General features: G+C 35.5%; 1 protein-coding gene across 1 annotated transcript in view; it reads left to right on the top strand.

The window, feature by feature from the left end:
• VIPR2 (vasoactive intestinal peptide receptor 2) overlaps window positions 1–19,550 on the top strand; it is a 52,357-nt gene that overhangs the window by 8,996 nt on the left and 23,811 nt on the right. Inside the window, exons 2-3 of the mRNA XM_009870659.1 lie at window positions 4,556–4,663; window positions 8,355–8,452. Coding sequence (XP_009868961.1) covers window positions 4,556–4,663; window positions 8,355–8,452 — 206 coding nt within the window. The remainder of the gene's footprint in view (window positions 1–4,555; window positions 4,664–8,354; window positions 8,453–19,550) is intronic.

The following is a 19,550-nucleotide window of genomic DNA, read 5'->3' as shown; positions in this document are numbered from 1 at the left end:
CAGCAGGAAATTACTTGCTAAGTTTCAGTTGTGCACGATTAAGCTCCTGCTGTATGATAGAGATATGGTTTTGTGATGCAAGAGACAAACTGATGCAAATGCAATAAGAATGGACTTATTGATTGTGTCCCACCTGTGCGTAAGGGTATATGTTGTCGAGACAAGAATAAGATGTGTGATTGCAATATTGTAAAAAATCGGTGGTAATAGGGGGAGAGGGAAATGAAGAAATGTGTGATTTGAAAGCCTGGAAAAGTGCATATTGTTTAACAGTTGTACTTCTAGTAGCCTCTAGCAGAGCACTGGTAACACCATCATTTCAGCATTCGGCCCTAGACCAGTTTTCAGAAGCACACTGTAGTCATTCAGTGACTGTAAATGCTTCCAGGACATTTCAGCAGTTTTCTAGTATTTCCTGTACCATAATAAATAAGCCTGTAAATATGCATAAATTGAGGCTTAATGTTCTTCTTGGAATTATGATGACAGCCACTCAAGTTTCGCTCTCATGATTGCTGATGCATTTGAATGCAGTCTAGATGTTATTTCATCTATTTGATTTAAGTATCATAGTCTCTTGTGCCATAGATGCCTGTAAAGTCCTAAAATTCTGAGGAAAAAGTGAACTAAAAAATATTCCCCAGAAAACATTAGTGACTTGTAATGTTTTGAATGTCAAAAGCTTGTGTACTCATTTCCTTCCTGCAGGATAGCTTCAAGATCTGATACAAATTGTGTTGATTAATTTTGCTGAGAATAGGACCTGAACCTCTTTTTTTTTGTGTGTGTATAATATTCCACGTAACTGAAGCTTGAATAAGAGTTTTGTTGGTTTTTGTTGAAAAGCTACTGACAGCAGCTCTGAAGTCCATGTTGCTCAGTTGCCTTTTTAGCAAAACTGTAGGCAAGTCCATGTAGCAGTGTAGCAAAAATTTATAAAGGCCTCTGGACTGTTTGCAGATTTCTTCAGCAAATCCATCATCTTACAGAAAGTACATTGAACAAGAGGGAAAAATCTGTGAAAGTCATCAGATTTTCTGAGTGTGCATGAAGACTTGCATGGCTCGTCTCAGCTCTCACTTGTTAGTCGAAATGAGGATGAACTAAGAAGGTCTGAAGTCGCACAAGATGCTAATTATTCTTGTGTACTCTAGGGCTTGTTTATACTGGCTCAGGCAGTACATCCATCAAAGCCAAAACAGTTTCGTTTTGTCACTCTAGTTCTGAGTGCTGGAAGATGAAGAAAATAGTTTCTTTGTCTACTTGGTTACTTGTATGTCACATTGTTGATGTTGTTTCTGGCTTAAAATCAATTGGGAAGTAAGCGTGACCTGAATTGGCTGAGGTGAATGTTCTTTTATTTTGCATAAGCCCTGGTGTTGCATCATAGAGAGTGGGACTTGATTTTGATCCAGTACTGCAACTCAGGAAGCACCTAAGAACATTTAAGTTCCATTGACTTCAAAGAGTATGGAGATGATTTGCTTAAATATACACCTCTGAAATTATATACAGATGATGGAGTCAACATCACCTTGGAGATATCATTACAAACTCTAAAAGAAGAGCTACAGATGCTAGAAGGTCATACAAGGTAGACAGGTAAAACAGAGCGTAGATAAAACTCATGAGTCAATTCCTAAAAACATATGTGAACCAGCCATAGGGGCAGGTTCACTAGAAGGGAAAAAGTCTGCATGATTATTGGGTAAAATAGGTGTGTTTATGGAATTAAAGGAGTGTTGCACTCTGAGTCAGTTGCTAAAAACACTCAAGGGGTAAGGACTGGAAACTGTGAAATAGAGCTGAAATGAAAATCACTCTTACAGTTCCTAGTCTTGAGTAATTCTTTACCCTAAGATAAGCCTAAAGGAAGGAGTAATACATGTTGGTCTAGGAGTCAGTTACTAAAGGAATCAAAACAATTAGCCCTCTTCAGGTAACTGGAGAACTTGAGAAGCTGAGGATTAAGCAAGTAAGGATGGAATTGTCTGGAGTAAATTGATACCTAGAGTCTAGTTTCTGCAACTGAATTAACAACTGCAGGCTCTTTTGGGAGAAAATAAGGATTTTATACTATGAAATTCTGACCCATTTTAGGAGTTTGCTTTAGAAATCTATTAATTTAAACATGAGTCAGCAGTGCACCCTTACGTAGATGAAGTTTAGCTGTACACTGTGCTGTATTGGTAAACTGGTAGGTCAGGAGAAGCAGTTATCTGTCTCTGTTTGGCCCTTGTAGAACTGCATCTCAACAAAGTACTGTGTCTGTCTGATTTTGGGCTCCTGTGTACAGGAAAAAACCACTCTTCAGTTCAGCAGAGGGCATTGAGATGGCACTGAAGTGTGCAACATAAAACAACTGAAGGAAAGCTGCGTTTGTTTGGCTTGGAGAAGAGCGATGTGATTGCTGTCTTCATCTACCTAATGGTCTTATAGAGAAGATAGATCCAGACTCTTCTCAGACGTGAAAAAAAAAAAGCCCACCACCAACAAAAACCCCAAACTGACCAAAAAAACAAAAATCAAGAAAGACACTAGGAAGCGGTGAAAGCAACCTGCAGCAAGGGAAATCCTACTTAGATGCAGAGAAGAATTGTTTGTGTAGGAAGCTGTGTGTGTGAAGGTTGCTCAGAGAGACTGTGTTACCTCCATGGTAGGAGATTTTTGATGCTTGACTGGAAAAGGCACTGAAGTGCATATGATACAGCATACCAGGCAGTGGAGAATAAGGTATTACATGTTATCTACCCACACAGATAAACTTTGTGAAGTGTTCCCATTAGTAATCCCTCATTTTTGGTATCATCTTTCTGAATCTGAATAAAGAACAGAGGCTTCATTTAGAGCTTTATAATCCTACAATGAGTGAAGAAAGACCCAATCCCGATGAGCAAATGACTCCTCTGGAGAGTAGCATTTCCTTGGGAAACTGTATAAAGCGGACTCTGTGGAATTGACAACCAAACACAGGATTTATCCTGTAATTCTCTCATCTTCTTTTTTATCTCCAAACCCTATTCTCATTACACCACAGAGGCTCCCTCCCAACTATCACACTTAGATGTCTTCCAAGGGAAAGCAAGCCCCAGGGGAATGCTGTGCTGCTGGCTTTCCTTCATGCTGCAGCTGGGACAGAATCCCAGGGCCAAACGCAACTGCCAATCCTATAACACATTCTTGGGTTCCTTAGTTTACATGTACTTTGAAAACAAATTTAACGTTCATAGTAGATTACCAGTTACTTTTAATCAACACAAGCTGTCCAAGTTTAGTTGCACCAGTTGGTTTAATACAAATACAGAACTTTTAAATATTCATTTTCCAGCTTTATTTAACTCCCATGGCTTGATTTTGGGCCTGACCTCACTAGCACAGAGTAAATGAATGGCAAATTGCTAATACTATAAATATTCTGAAGAGTAGTATTATACATGGTTGTGAACAATTCCTAATTCAAGTTTCATGTTCTCTAGTGAAAGGAACAAAATGTCCCTTGCAGTTTACAGTAATCTTACGGATAGAAGTTTTGTTTCTCTCTTTAGCATTAATTACAAATGTCAATTGTCAGTTGTCAATTGCCTTATTTGAAGACATAAATGCCCAGAATTTTGCAAATGTTTTTCCTTGTTGGTTTGGAGTTTTTTTAGGTAACTTGAGCTGAGATAATATAAGTAACATTTCCTTACTTCTTTGTCCTCGTAATTCTTCATAAGGCTTATATTCAGAAAACTTCCTAACTCTTCACTTAGCTTAGAAGGCATGCATTATAAGTAGACACCTTTAAACAAATAGAGCATGGTTGATCCAAGTACCCATAGCGGGCTATAAGAGATTTATGTTCATTTACAAGATACTGCTTTTGAGCCACATTTATACAGGCATCAGCATAGGCAAAGCCGTAACAAGTAATCCACTAGTAGTAGTTGCCCGTACTACTGTAAAACATGCCTACAAAATTTTATGACCGTCTGCTTCCTAAAATCAGTATACAGAAGCATTATTTGTTCCAATCTCTGTTAATTAGTTTAGGAGAGATACTTTTTTTATGTCCATGCCCATTTTTCCAAAAATTCTCCGTTCATGACATGTGGCTATCGTAATTGTGATGCTGAGTCCAACAAATTACTTAAATATTCTTTGTGATTTTCAATCTGCCTATTACTGCAGATTAAAAAGTTCTTTCTGACTGTGATTAAGAGATTCTTAAAATTTTGAAAATGCTAATCATCCATATCAATACTCAGAAGGGGTTTTTTTAACATTTCTTGTCTTAGCATGATTCCATCAAAATGAGAGTTTTAATGAGACATTTTGCAAATAATGTATTAACTGACATAAAAATAACCTGGTTAATCAGCAGACTCTCATGATTCCTTTAAAATTTCCATAGAAAAATATCAACTTTGCAACTTTCTTGAAAGAGTCTAGTCTTTCTTCAGCTACTCTTCAAAAGCTTCCAAGGTCTTTTTCAAAAGGTCTTTATAAGGTAATTACAGTCGGGTGATCAGACCAACGTGAGCTTTCAAGTCTATTTCTGCTGGTTTTGTTTCAGGATGTGTTGGAGTTTGGGATAACATCACATGCTGGCGTCCTGCGAAGATTGGAGAGACTGTCACTGTCCCTTGTCCAAAAGTATTTAGCCTTTTTTCTGGCAAACCAGGTATTTCATTTTAAGGTGTAATTTTTTCTGGCTTCTCTTTGATTTTTTTATAACATAATGTACTAAAAACTGGTTTTTTGCAGTTTAAGACCTTTATTTTCTTTTCAGAGAGTTAAAATAATAAGATTCTTAACAGAATACAGCATGAAAAGACCAAGTGATTGTCTTTGTGATCTTTGAGTCAGATACTAAATATATTTCTGATATGGTGACACTCATCAAGGCTGAAGACATTTCTTGCTCTTTTTGACCTAGTTGATTTAATTATTAAGGCAGCTGAACCTGACTGACATCTTCAACACTTGCCAGCAGGTCGTATGCAGGTTGTTCCTGCAGTGCTTTGGAGGGGAGCTCTGCCTTGCCTTCATGAGAATAATGACCTAACATTAACACATAATACCTATAACTTACCATTATTGCAATTTAAAGTACTTACTATGAAACCTTTTCTTCTGCTTTTTAATGGAACTTAACATAGTGTCTCAGACTGACGAAACATTTAACTGTTTTTTAAGTCTACCGTCTTCTGCATCATCTTGTCAGTACATCGTATTGTGGTTTAATTTTGCATTTTGGCTAATAAACCAAAGGTTTTAAAAACAGATGATGTTCACACAGCATTTCATAAATGTATCAAAAAATGCAGCAGGACAAATGTCACCCTCGTTGTTCAGGTGAGAAATCTTTGTCCTGAAGAGCTGGTGAAAGACATAAAACGTATCACAGTGATTTAATTCTGCTTTTGAGGTCTCTCTGGAGCGCTTTTAAACAATATTACTTTTAACACAGAGGCTAACTTAGGGTATGACTAAAATACCTTTATTCTCAAAACTGTTGATGAAGTCTTGCTCCAGTAAAAATAGATGACTAAAACAATCTTCAGATAAGCAAAGGTTTTCGTTCCTGGAGCTGGTGAATCTTGATTCATCTATCATGGATAGTCTAAACAGTTTATAAAGGAAACAGTATGTATAATCTTCACTAAATCTTGTGAAATCTATAAAAGTATTCAAATTACTTAAGCGAAGATATTAAGGTGTTGTCATGAGACAAAGCAAACTAATAAATACCAAACATTCAAAATCTGAATTAAATCACACTGCTTCTCTCTATTTGCTGAAAGCTAGAGCGTGCACGCTCTCGCTGGAGTTTGGATGTTTGGTATTTAACAGCTGTCAGGTTTTTATATTACAATAACATTTTAATTTTCCTATAAAACAGCTGCAATAAATATTTATGTCTGAAACCTTCACAATACATTGCCACTCTATCTCACTTGGGCATAGCATCATCAAGACTGAAAGATCACTTCCTTTTTGTACTTTGCTGTACTTTTCCCATATACAGCATTTTCCATTAGCTACCTGTTTACTTCTTGCTTGTGGAACTGACAGGGTGGTTTGTTAGAGGCACCTGTTCAGTTAAGAGCATTTTTCAGATCTTGTCTTTCAGAGAAGGAATGCAGCAAATATCTCACATGGTTGATTCAATTAAGATCTAACTATCTCAGTACTCTTATGATTTGATTATGTTCAGTAATATGAAATTTACTTAATTCTTACACAGCACATTTCAAATTCACTTGATTCTTATGGCAAAAATTATAAAAATATATTTAAACAGAAATCTAACTTTTTTATTTAGCCAGACTTGTGAGATGTATGTAGTTTTTTCAGAAATTAAGAGGAATTAAAATTCTACCAGATAATGATCTCGATTTCTTCATTTTTTATGGAAGTATTCCAAAATCACAAGTAGGTTTTTAAAGACCATCACTTCTTTAAAGGATTTCTTAATTTAAATTGGGAATTAAAAAAAGTAGTTGTCTTCTTATCCTTACAACTTTTGGAGAGCTGGCTCTTAATTTTTTCTGATGGTCAAGGTTATAGTTTAAACATACCACATAATTAATTCTCTGTTGAATATTAGTAACTTTATATTAAATGACCTTACTGTGAAAGCAATCATATTATCCTATAATATTTTTTCCTGTATTGTACATGGCAATATAAGTATATGAGTATAAAAATGTTATTCTGTGAATTTTTTATTTGAATTTATAGGTTTTAAGTGAGGTTTCCGTCTGTAATATTTAATTGCATAGAGCAATGATGTAGAAATAAACAATGTTTATAGAACAATAAACCATGTCTGTAGAACATTGCCAAATGGTCTTTAAATGAAAGACTTTACAGTACTTATAGTAGAAAATGCTTCATTATCTTGCATATATAAAGTCTTTTTATTGCAAAACTGGCTTTGATGTAATTTGTGGTTCTGGTAACGCATTCCTCTGCTCTGCTTAGTCAGAGAATCTTGATGTACTTTTAAAGTGAAGACACTTCAGAGTGTATAAATAAGTTGCATTTTCTTTAAAAAATGCCTTTTCCATGCCAAATGGCAGGAGTGGTGCTGTTGTCTGGGGAGGCACTGTGGTTTGAGGTCGAGGCCCTGTTATAAGCTAGAAAGATCTGGTGTTGGTTGATCAACCATTTATAGGATATTTAAAGCTTTCCACTGAAGTTTTTATACAAAGAAGAAATTCCAGTAACCAATCAGCAAGATAAAAATCACAAAAGCTTTAGTTTGGAGTGTATATAAACACATTTGGTACTTTTTGGCTGGAGTGGATCTGTGACATAGATTTGTTCTTGTGTGGTGAAAAGCAGGCATCTTTAAATCAGTTAAAGACCAGTGGTAAACTCCAGACTGAAGCAGTATGTTATTATAGTTTTCAAGTATCATGGATATGAAAGGTGAGGGGAAGTTGCTTATGATTTAACATTGTAAGTGTGAGTTATGATAATTTTAATAACTATTCTTTGTTTTGACATCAGACTTCAGTTTCTCCTATTGAAGCTATTCCATATTTTAGGAACATTAGTTCATATTAATTAGATTAAGGAGTAGAATCATGGGTTGCCCCCATCAAATCTGCGTAACTTCTTCTGGGAAAAGAGTCACCACCTTTTCTCAGTTTCAACCAAAAAATCCTTTCTGAAATTAATAGATGTCCAAAATTCTTTTCCAACCATACTTGCCCGTCTTCCATGTGTTTCTTGGCCTGCATTGTTTCAGTGACTGGTTCAAAGTGAGAGCTTCTGCATACGTATTTATTTCCTGGTTCTTGAGTTTGTCATATAATTTGGCCTTGACAGTGCATTGCCAATTCTACCAACATTTGCTGTAGCAGTAATTCATCAACATCATGTCCAAGAGCTTTTATAACTCTTCAGTAGATATTGCCTTCTCAGATATTGCCTTCTCTGATATTGCCTTCTCAGAAAAGCTTAAATAGGAGGGTTTAGAACAACTCTCAAATTACTTTCTATCAATTTGCTTTACCTACAAATTACCCCTTTACAGAGTGAGCAAAAAGACTCCCTCCGGAATGCTTTAGATAAAACAGCAAAATTTTACAGATGTAACAGAAATAGCTGTTCTAGCAAAGCAAAAACCTGCCATCACAGCTTGGAATTACTTTGGTTTTTCTCTAATGCAAAGGCAACTTGGAGCAAGAGTAAAAACCAAAGTGATATGAATGAAGAGCACATGAAAACAAATGACTGGGTTGCTTTAATAGAAAATACAGGATATTAACACAGAATGATAAAGTTTGGTTGTCTGAAAATTCATTGATGAAAGGACTTTCTAATCTTTTTGATTTAAACTCTCAAATTCTGTTTTACAGGAAATATTAGCAAAAATTGTACGAGTAATGGATGGTCAGATATTTTTCCTGACATCTTAAGCACTTGTGGATATAATGACTATGAAGATGATTATAAGGTAGGAAAAATACTTTTTCTGTTCATTTAGATGCTGATGCTTAATACAGCTTTCAGATATATTCTGCTTCTAAATAATTCTCATTTTACTCTGTCAGAATTAATGAAAATCTGTACTATTTTTTGGTGGCATTGATTGCTGTTTGTCTGGATTGCAAATGTCATTTAAGATAAAGTCAGAAATGTAGAATTTAGTAACTGAAACTCAAGGCTATAAATGGTAATTGCTGTAATGCATCTGGTTTTCTAATATTGCAGCATTACTCAGCTTGTGTACAATCTTTTGCTTTGTGTTATTTCTAGAAGTTTCTACTATGAATGCTACTGTTGTAATAATCTGTTAATAATACTCATACCACTTGATTGCTGGTATGTGCTTAAGTTATAAGTAAAATAAATTTAGTCATTGGAATTATTGCAGATTTATACTGGATGTCAAATTGCATGAGTAATTAGAAGAGATTCAGAAGGTTATCAAGATATCTTAAATACACTATAAATGGAAACATGAATTTGTTCATTTTGTAGATACCATTTCTTGTTCTTTTTATTAAGGGAAGCGCTTTTGCTATCAAGTTTTACCTATTGTCTATCTGATTTCCTGCTAATAGAGCAAAATTTTGTTTACAAGCATGAGCTTATAGGGTCAGTAAAACTCTTGTTATGATGAACAGATGAAGTCCTCTCATATATAAAGATACTTAGCTGGTTCGGTATTTCTGGATTTTGATATATGTGGAATGGTTCTAGCAGACCTATTTGTCTGGTTTGCAGAGATGTGCTGGCATTATAGCTCAGACATGAAGTTTTTACCATCTCTTCCTATATTTACAGTTGCAAGAAAAAGTATGCGAAGCTTTGGGGACTTCATGGTGTTCTGCATTAATTTGTCATAAAATGTGATCTAACCATCATCTAAGTTGAGAATATTGACAACTATAATGTGCCTAAAGGCTCAGAGGCCCAAAAGGTTCACAGGCCCCAAAGGTTCACATACTTTCCTTGCAACTGTAAAAGTCCAGCCATTATTGTAGTTGAAAATAGATAATAAAGAAAATGGATAAAATATGTTATTTTCTCAACCTATCTGAAGACGCATTCTAAAACATCAGTATTGGGTGACAGCTTGGGAACACACATTGCTTTTAAAACAGCCATTTTAAAATCCAGTAATTCAACACAGACATTGTCTTGTGAAGAGAAAATGGGTCAAGACTTAAAAATTCAAATTAACAAAAGACAGCATTTAAAGTAGTGAGAAATACTTAATTAGCAGATGAACTAACATAATAGAGAAGCAGATCTTGTTTAACATATTCTTTAGTAATTTGAGGAGGAGAATGAAATGCAAGTTGACTGTACTCGTAGGAAGGAACCTGGAGAAACTGGAAATAGGAAGTAATATCAAGTAGCAACGTTTACAAAAGCCTGGAAAAGAGCAAATAATAAACCAGTGAGGATAAAAATCAGAAGAGATGTGGAAAGCAGGTACTGAAAAAATGATTAACGGAAGTACAATAGATAAAATATCATAGGTATAGGTAGTATACACAGTAAATGAACAGCGTGTTGCAGGGATGGAAAGAGGAAGTGCAAGAACTGATTGCATTTCTACAAAAATGGCCCGAGGGCTGCATCCTTTTTTCCTCAGGTACCAGTGTCATTGCGCAGGGAATATTCTTTACCTGATGACCATAAACTGATTGTTTCAGTGGGACAAGACAGTAATAATTTTCTATCCTTGAAGCTGACAAGTCAAAAAAGTGGCTAGAATAGTGTTAACTTGTGAGAAGATAAGAGGTTTCTATGCAAATTTTTTTTGTGGTTAAAGAAAAAACAGGAAAGCTTATGTTTAAATCCATCTCTTCATGGGAGACAATGTAAAAATGCAGGTAAGCCATTTTGAGATTTCAGGAGGCATTTGAGGTTCTTCATCGGCCAACTGTTACACAGAAAGAAGATGTTTTCTTGAATTTGAATCTTAGCACTGAATGGAGCACCTGAGAACAAAAATTAATGTTTATTCAACATAAATCAGTATAGTTCATTTTTATTTATTCTAGAATTACAACCAAAAAGAGCTAAAAATTAAATCCTAAGTGTTTGGATACAAAATATTTTGAACCGTAAAATGTCATGCAACAATATTCTCTGTGGATGATGTGTGAGGTTGCCCTCAAAGTTACAGTAATTAAGGAGCTCATATTTTAGGGAAGGTGGCAAAATATTTTTGTGATGGAAAGTCTTAAGTTTTCTCCTGTATGCTTTCTCTGAAGATAGTATTAAAGTAGAGAGAAACTGATGTCAGTTTAATACCTGCATATGCACTGCTGAGTGAAGTTCCTCTGTAGATACAATTAAGTATTTATTCCTGTTTTTTTGCTGTCTCTCAGGTTATGGGCTTGCATCTTTACTTTAAAGGGGATTTATTTCTATATGTATATTTTATAATAATTTACATATATATGCATACACATAGATGCATTTCTGAAGAGACATATATGTCTCTTCAGAAATACATCTCTTTGGGGCAGTTTTGGATATTCTAGAGACGCTTTAAATGACAGAGATTGCAGATCAAATACTGAACAGGCAATTTATTAATAGATACCAAAATTTGTGCTGAAAAAGCACTGAAATGAGAGAGCTTATTTAAAAATACCATAAACATGCCATCTATTATTTCTCTGCTGAGAGAACTTGTCTGCTTCCAGAGTTTGAACTGATTTTACTGGGAGTTAAAATGTTCAAATTTTATTCCATGTCAAATAATATATTAGCAAGTTCTATAAAAATAAATTATTTGCTTAATATTTTGAAATTAAGTATAAGTTCCTGATATGGCGCTATTAAATAGAATCTTTTGTTTAGCACTCGTGCCTGTGCTTATAGGGGACCAATTTGACAGGTATGACAGTGTCTGAACAAACTATCTGTATGTTGTTATCACATCAAATTGTAGATACAAACCTTTATAATATATTTCCAGTCTGCTTCCTGTAAGTAAACTAGCTACTGCTAACCCTCAAGAGAATCTTTTAGGTTCATCTCATTCATTCGTGTTTTTTTTTTCCTTTTATATTTTTCTTGAGCTCTTGGCAACACGATGGCAAAATGAGTATCTTAATTTAACTATGCTAAAAGCACATATCAAGGTGTGTTATTGCAGCCCACGCCTCAATGCCACCTTTCCTTGACATATTTTGGTACCGTCTATCTAGACTGTACAAGCTAGAGATGTGTCCCAGCTGTCTTCAGAAGATATTAAGGCCTGTCAACATTTTTAATATACGGTAAAATGAATGGGGAATATAAAGGACTGAAATGCATCCACTTTATTTAAAATAATTACTGGGTTGGTTAATACAAAGATAAAGTCACGGAGAGAAAGATCCTCAGAGCTATTAAACATGGTGATAGTGGTGCAGCTTGTGGATTAGTCGAAGCATCATCTCTGGAAGAAGTATTCCCCGCTTTGGCCAGTTTCCTGAAGCATTCTCTCTGGTGTGAACATCCTGGATGTGCTGCCTGCTCCGTGTTACAGGTGACACTGCCCAAGACAAGTGGAGTCAAGACGGTGAGGTCAGGACTGTCTGGAACGTCTGTAGCTACCTTTAGAAAACAGATGTGTTAACTACTGACCGTAAAGTGGGTTCTTGCGCTGGACTAGTGGATTGTTTGCATTGAGTCGAAATTGAATTCTTCCTTCTCAACAAAATGTAATGCAGGACGGCCATCTGCCAGTGCTTTTTCTATATGCGTGTAAGTCACGTGGCATTTATTTACATGACATTCTGCATTTTTCATTACTTTTTCCAAGAGATGTGATGAAGAGATCAGTATTTCTTAAAATAAATACAAAAATCTTCTGTTGACTTCAAGTGAAAAAGACTAGGCCTAAATATAAGCCGATATTCTCTCTTGTAGAGCACAGTGACAATTTAATTTATTAATTGCAGAGTACCCAAAGACCCTGCAGAATACCAGTAAGCAGTGAGAATGTTCACAGTCATGGATACACATATGCTGGTACATGTTTACACAGAAAAATGTGGAGATTTTTGCATTCCTAAATTTGTCATCTCTCCCACTATGGTTATGGAACTTTGAATAAGAACATATTCTTACTGATTTAATTAAAATTAATGATGCTGCTATTATTAGGAGATACTTAAGGCAATGCTGATCTCATCATTTTTGGATGATGTTTAGGTTTAAGGTGACTTGAACAAGAAAAGACATATCAGTAGTTACTTGTGTAAAGATTACTATATGTTATCAGGAATACTGATTTTTATTATGTTTATTTGGAGAGAATTCTATCTTTTCTGCACCATTTAAAAACTTGTAGAATTGCCTACAAGAAAGTAAAATGTAATGCATCTCTATCTCAGTTTATGATCCACTGAGTAACTCAACTTTACCTAGGAAGCTTCTATGCTCTCTATTCTGTAAATAAGTGGAAGACTTCTGTCTCCTAAACTCAGTAAGAATAACATGAAAATAGCTTTAAAGGATATAGAAGCAGAAAAAGTTCTCTATTCTAAGACAACAAAACACAAGTTTGTAAAGAATAGATTTTACAAATTAGTATATTGAAGAAAACAGTAGTTACACAAACTTGTAGAAATCCAATTTATTTTTATGTGTGAGGGGTTTTTGTACCATTTAAAACCTGGTAGGTAGCCACAAAAAATAGGAAGTGTTTTAGGATTCAGTCTTTATAGTTTAGAAAGCAATTACAGATTCTTTAAATGTTTCTGTAAAATCGTTCTGAAAATCATAAGCCACTGATTTCTACTATGCATAACCCGCTACTGAGTTTAGTTTAGCGGTTGTAATTTTAGTGTTTTCCTGAAAACTTTAGAAGAAAGTTGTTGGATTTCACTTTTGGAATCAGCATTGCTCAGATAATAGTGTGAAAATTTTGCAAAGGCCAGCTGTTCTTACTACTTTTGCAGAAGAACTATTTTTGTTAGACATGTCATTTCAATTTCATAATGGCATTGCAGTTTTATGTGCATGACTTGAATCTGTTTATGCTTTGCATAGTGTTCTAAAATATAAAGAGTGGAGGGTTTTTGTATTTATTCTGTGTTAAGATCTTTTAAAAATAAAATTTAGTTTTAAATTCTGTTTTGATCAATCCATATCATCTTTGCACTCATTTTAATCCTGCCAATCTTACACATTTTTTAAGTTCAGAGGTTAAAGCTAAGGTTTAATTGAGAACTGGCTAATTATGGTCTGCACAGAGGAATAAATAAGAAGTAAAATATGCCCATTTTGCATAAAAGGCATTGTTTTTCATGTACTATCAGATTGGGTATTGCTTTGCCTATTTCTTTGGCAGCAATACAATACAAAAAGGTTGTTTCTAAACAATACAATGTAAAATAGGGAGTAGTGACAAATATTTAACAGCTACAACTAAGTCAATATTAATCCAAAGCAATTTCCTGGTTTCCAGCTACCATGACATGATGCAGAATTTATTTATGGAAGTCTTGTGTGTATTTAACAAACATGTAAAATTCTGAAAACATTCACCATTTTGTTTTGTTGAGTCACTAGGAGTTGTGGAGGCAAACTAAGGCAAATTAAGACTTCTGTCTGCGCTCATGCAGGAAATTTAATAGCAGTGTGATTGCTGGGTCTGATAAAGTGCTTCATGCTAATCAACTAAAATTTTTGCTTGTTTTTGAAAATCGTAACACCTGAATATAAATAATTATGTTTTATGCAATGGGTTGGAAATGCAGTACTGTTTCCTTAGCTTTGCAATAGTTTGAGAAGCAGGGTTAATTTTTAATCAGCAGAAAAATTTAAAACATTTAAAATTTATGACCATTATAATACTAGACAGTAAAATGGTCTGAAAGAAGGAAGTGGGTTCATGAGCCACAATTTAAAGTGTGGGATAGAGAGTAATTAGAAGTCTGTGTAATTTCAGTTGTGTAAATATTTCTTATTCATTTGTACTTAGTTTGAACAAAATTACCAAGGTCAGTACTAAAGTAATGTCATAGTACCCTTGGCTGATGAGCTTCAATCCTGACTTATATCTCCATGTAGCTATTTCATGTTTCTCTGTTTGGCAAATGAATGGCCAGCAGATAGATTCAGCCCTGCTGGTACTGACAGCTGTTGCACTGCTCTCAGTACAACTGGATTCTTGTTCTGATTTTAGTCAGAATATTTCTTGTAGAGGGTGTACATTTGTACAGAATGCCAGAAACATTATTTTAAATAATGTTGGCTTTGGTGATGTTTTTTTTTCTGGAGGAAGACAGCCTCTTCTATTCTCTCTAGTGGATAGGAGTCATTTTACATGCTGCCTGCCTGACAGTTACTCTCATGCTCAGAGGACATAGATAGAGGCTAAATTAGAGGCTCAGTTACATCAGTGTGGCTGGACAACTGATGCTTTGATAGAAATTTCGTGCAAGGTTTCATCTTTTTTTTCCTTCCTTTAAGAATTTTGAAATCAGATATGAGTAAGACAGGTCAGTCAATGAGGTTTTTCTAAAATTAAGTCTTTCTAAGATCAAGTCTTTCAAGATGGTATGGAATGACAAAAAATGAAAGATATGTGGCTTTTTTCATTGGGCATGTTTCAGTCAACCCAGTGCTGTTTAAACCACAGCTATGTGCCTTTCTTTATGCCACGTACAAAACACTCTCTTATATAGTCTAATGGCTGAAAAAGTAGTATTGAAAGTAATATTTTGAATTCTGTAATATCCACACCTATCATGCAGGTTTGTTTATAGACATTAACAATTTTGTGAAGTTTATGCAGTTTAATGTAATTTATACATCTGCATCCACAGCTGGACTTGTTAGACAACAGTCCAGCTCCCAACTTGATTACGGGGGTTTTATGATGCTGTCAAAAATTGACAAAGTGAAGGACCTTTCAACTTTTAACACTGTGAACATAGTGAATATAGTGAATATAGCTAGTGTGGGACCATCTGCTTCAAGAGGTTACGCATGGCTTATACACAGACAGCATGATGCTTGGGAAAATGTAAATGTAATGACTCCTGTGTTTTTCACCAGTGCTACAGAATTGGCTGTTGGATGCTTTCTAAGTACTGAGGTCGTCTCTATTGCAAGATGATAGTGTCTCAACCATGAGAGAACTGGAGTAAAGGATGCCTCTAGTCAGAATCCTTTATTGCCTTCAGGGGATTTCTGGACTGTTCACTGTTTCCTTCAGCAGATGCTTTTACTACTGACTTAGGAAATGCATTCCTTACACAAAAAATAATCACAGAAATGCTGACATAAATTTGTGTTGAATTCTAAGACTGCTTGCAAATTCATTTAAGCTGCTTTCCTTCACTTTGAATGTTTATGAAAAATATTTTAAAAGAACATCTTTCATTTTTTATTTTGTATGTTTTTCTTTTTGTCTATTTATTTGACATCTTTGCAAACTGAGAGCCTCTAAAGTAGGTTAACTTGGCAGCATGATGGCAGATCATAGTCTAGCCAGGCCAGTAAAGAGCAGATCCAAAAGGAACAGTTTGTCCATTTAACTGTGAGCACCAAGGGGTTATGAGTTAGATACAAAGTCTCCAGGAAATTATTACAGACAGGTCACTCAGGAACTTTGTGCAGTATACTTTTTTTGGTAAAAACAGCAGACAGTATTTTATTCATAAGGGAAGAACGCCATTAGGCAGCAAATACCTTTTAATGATATTGTTTTTCCCTCTATCTATTTGAGTTTAGATTCACATCTCGGGAAATACAGGGCACAAGTAAAAAAAAAAAAAGGCAAAAAACTAATGCCAGTCTTCAAATGTAGGCTTGAAAACAAGATGAAAAAAAAAAAAAAGAAGAAATCTTAATGGAAATAAACCCCAAAGTTTTGTAATGCTTTTACGGACTGATGGAAAGCTGAGCAAATTAGTGGGGACTCCTGGGACAGAGTCATGTTGTCTAAATTTAGACATCTGTCATCTGCATCTGTGCTAGTCTCTCTAGGTTCCATATTTATTTAATGAAGAAGTAGATATTTTTGCTGCACTATCTTTCTAAATTATTTTGGATGCCTATTTTAGGATGAAGTGAATAGCATTCTGCTGCTTCTGTTCATTGGTTATAAAGACAATCTTGATACCTCATTCAGGCAGCCTCATCCATGCAAAATTCAGTGGCTATTAGTGCACCTATTGCTTTACTGTACTGCCCTGCACTTTATTCTAACTTGTTTTGAGAAGTAAATATAAACTTTGCATTCCCGGACATAGAAAAAATTTACAGGAAGGCAAAATTCTGTATCCTAAAATCAACTTTATAGAGATCCCGCCTCAAAATATTACACAAAAAAAATGGAAAAAATACTCAGTTGAATTACAGAAACCAGACTGTTGTTGCTCAGTGTAATGGATTCCAAGAAAAAGAGCAGTAAAAGTTATGTGAAGTTGAGATTGTTCTTGACATGAAGCAATGCAGAACGTATAAGCAGAATCAAGGCTTTCTCATGGGAACATTGGTCTGACTGCAATTTCCCAATAATGACCGCTGGTCCAGAATCAATCCTTATAAACATCTTGGTGTGTGCCATCTAAACACTGTAGTGACTGTGGATCATTAGAGTCTGTAAATCAGTTGATTCTGTGTTCTTGATTTATGAAAATGTAATAGGCGCTGTGTCTAGGACAGGAATGAGGGAAGGAAAAGAATGTAGGAGCAGAGCAATTCATTCTGAAATGAAGATGGGCAGAAATATGGAAAATGTGAGCAAAGGCAATGCAGACTAAACATGGATATAAATTTGACGTATTTGGCACCAAAAAATTTATATATTTCCTAAACAAAAGTTGAGGAGACTATACAATCTCTCTCTGAATCTGGTGTGCTTAGGCCTTTTAAAGGATTATTAACATCATAAAAATACAATAAATAGATGAAAGAAGTGTATGGTAACAGAAGTGGTGACTGTTTTATAAGCAGCAGACATGTTGAATTGCAAATAATTGCATCAGTGTAAGTGATCAGAGATAAGAGATTTGTTCTTACCCATTCAGAATAGAAGCCAAATGTGAAACCTGTCACCTTACATGGCGGGTTTGCTTATCTAGTGTGAACTAATTCAGCTGTGTTCAGAACATCAGAACAAGTGCTGGAAAAAATTCATGAGTCTTTCAGTTGTATCCATGCCAATACAGTCAACCACATCAAATTTTTTTGAGTCTTTTACATTCACAACTTACTATATATTTTAAATACAAATTCAACTTTCAAATCAAAATTCCTGAAGTTAGATATTTACTTGAGATGTCAGTATCTAATCAGTAGTGCGTGGAAAGGGCTTGGTATGTTTGCCTGCACGTAAGTATTTAGTGCCACTTGAGTGACCACTGCCATTCCAGCAGTTTGTCAGGTAGAAGTCAGGGACTTGAGTAATTGGTTCTCAAAGATGTCAAACATCTTCAAGTATAGATACTTTCTACTGTTGAAAGGAAACATGCAAGTTGAAATTACTTCCTGTTGCTCCCAGACAGTTTGATCTCTCATGTAAATACAGGATAAGTAGTCAGTAGCAACAGAATTATATAATCAAAATTGCTAGTGTCTTTACTGTAAGCTAAGTGTATTTTATTAATTTAAATATTTTATGGATTCCTCCATCAAAATAACAATGTTTTTAGGACTGTCAACTTCCTAATAATTCCTTTGTATCGTATGTGCGCAGGGTTCCCTACAAGATCTGCAGAAAAAGAGGTTCAAAGCTGTTGTGGGTTATCCCTGACCAGCAGCTCAGCCCCACACAGCCAGTCACTCACTTCATCACAGTGGAATGGGAGAGAGAAACAGAAGTGTAAAAAAGAAAAAAAACACCAGGTTCAGTTAAAGACAGTTCAATAAGTCAAGCCAAAACTGGCCGTGCAAGTAAACAAAACAAGGAGTTCATTCCTCACTTCCCATGGGCATCTTCAGGAAAGCAGAGCTCTGTCACACGTAACAGTGACTTGGGAAGACAAACACTGTCGCTCCAAATGTCCCTCAGCTTTTATTGCTGTGCATGACACCATATGGTCTGGGATATCCCTTTGCTGAGTTGGGGTCAGCTGTCCTGGCTGTGTCCCCTCCCAGCCTCTTGTGCCCCCAGCCTCCTCACTGACGAGGCAGTGTGAGAAGCAGAGAAGGCATTGCTGTCCAGCAGTAGCTAAAACATCGGTGTGTTATCAACATTGTTTTGGTCACAAATCCAAACCAGCTCCCTACAAGCTGCTATGAAGAAGATTAACTCTATCTCAGCCAAAGCCAGGACACAAATGTCAGCAGTGATGAAGTAGCACAAGAGAGTTATTGAATGAAGTGAGTTGGTGATGAGAGGCAGTTTAGTGTCTAGCCAGAGGGAGCTATTCGTACGTCTGGAGTATAGAGACCATAGTACTTACAGAAGAGGATATAGTTGAGTCAGTTTGGTCATCTGCTGAACAGCAAATGCATAAGTTGGCATTTGTCAGTCTCACACACTTGTCTCAGTGTTATTTCTACTCGCTAGGCAAACCTAAGACTGTCTTTGGAGTAGATCTTATGATGAACTCACAGCACACTTTGGCTGCTCAGCAGCAAAAAGGGAGCTTACAGCTGCTTTAAGATTTTCTAGAACAATTGAGAAACCTGAAGAGAAGGGAAGAAGTGAGTTCTACTGGACTCTGTGAAGGGCCAGGATGCAATTTACATCAGAAGTCCTATTTTAAGTGTTTTCATTTTGAAGGCTATTAACAAATAAAAATTACAGGTTACTTTGATATGTCAGAATTTGTTAAGCTGCTTGGTAGTTCCCAGGATAAGAAGATGAGAGTGGTATAAAATTATCCATGTGTCAACTCTTGCCAGGTGTGGTCTGCAGAGACACCTGTCTCTGCTATGCAGTAAAGTGTTATTGAATGTCCTTGTTACTATTAAAAATATATCTCTGCCAATCGTTTTAAGGAAAGTGCACAAGAAATCTTCCACTTAGTATTTAAACAGAACAGATTTATTGCCGTTGAGATTTCTTTTGCATATGACATTTATTTCCCTCAAATTTACAATATTTACATGGTGGATGTTAAGAATTTTTGACTTAC

Source organism: Apaloderma vittatum, unplaced genomic scaffold (genome assembly GCF_000703405.1).
Source record: "Apaloderma vittatum isolate BGI_N311 unplaced genomic scaffold, ASM70340v1 scaffold17240, whole genome shotgun sequence".
In the NCBI taxonomy this organism is placed as follows: domain Eukaryota; kingdom Metazoa; phylum Chordata; class Aves; order Trogoniformes; family Trogonidae; genus Apaloderma; species Apaloderma vittatum.
Note: the sequence above shows the minus strand (reverse complement) of the source record. Positions and strands in the feature narration are given on the sequence as shown.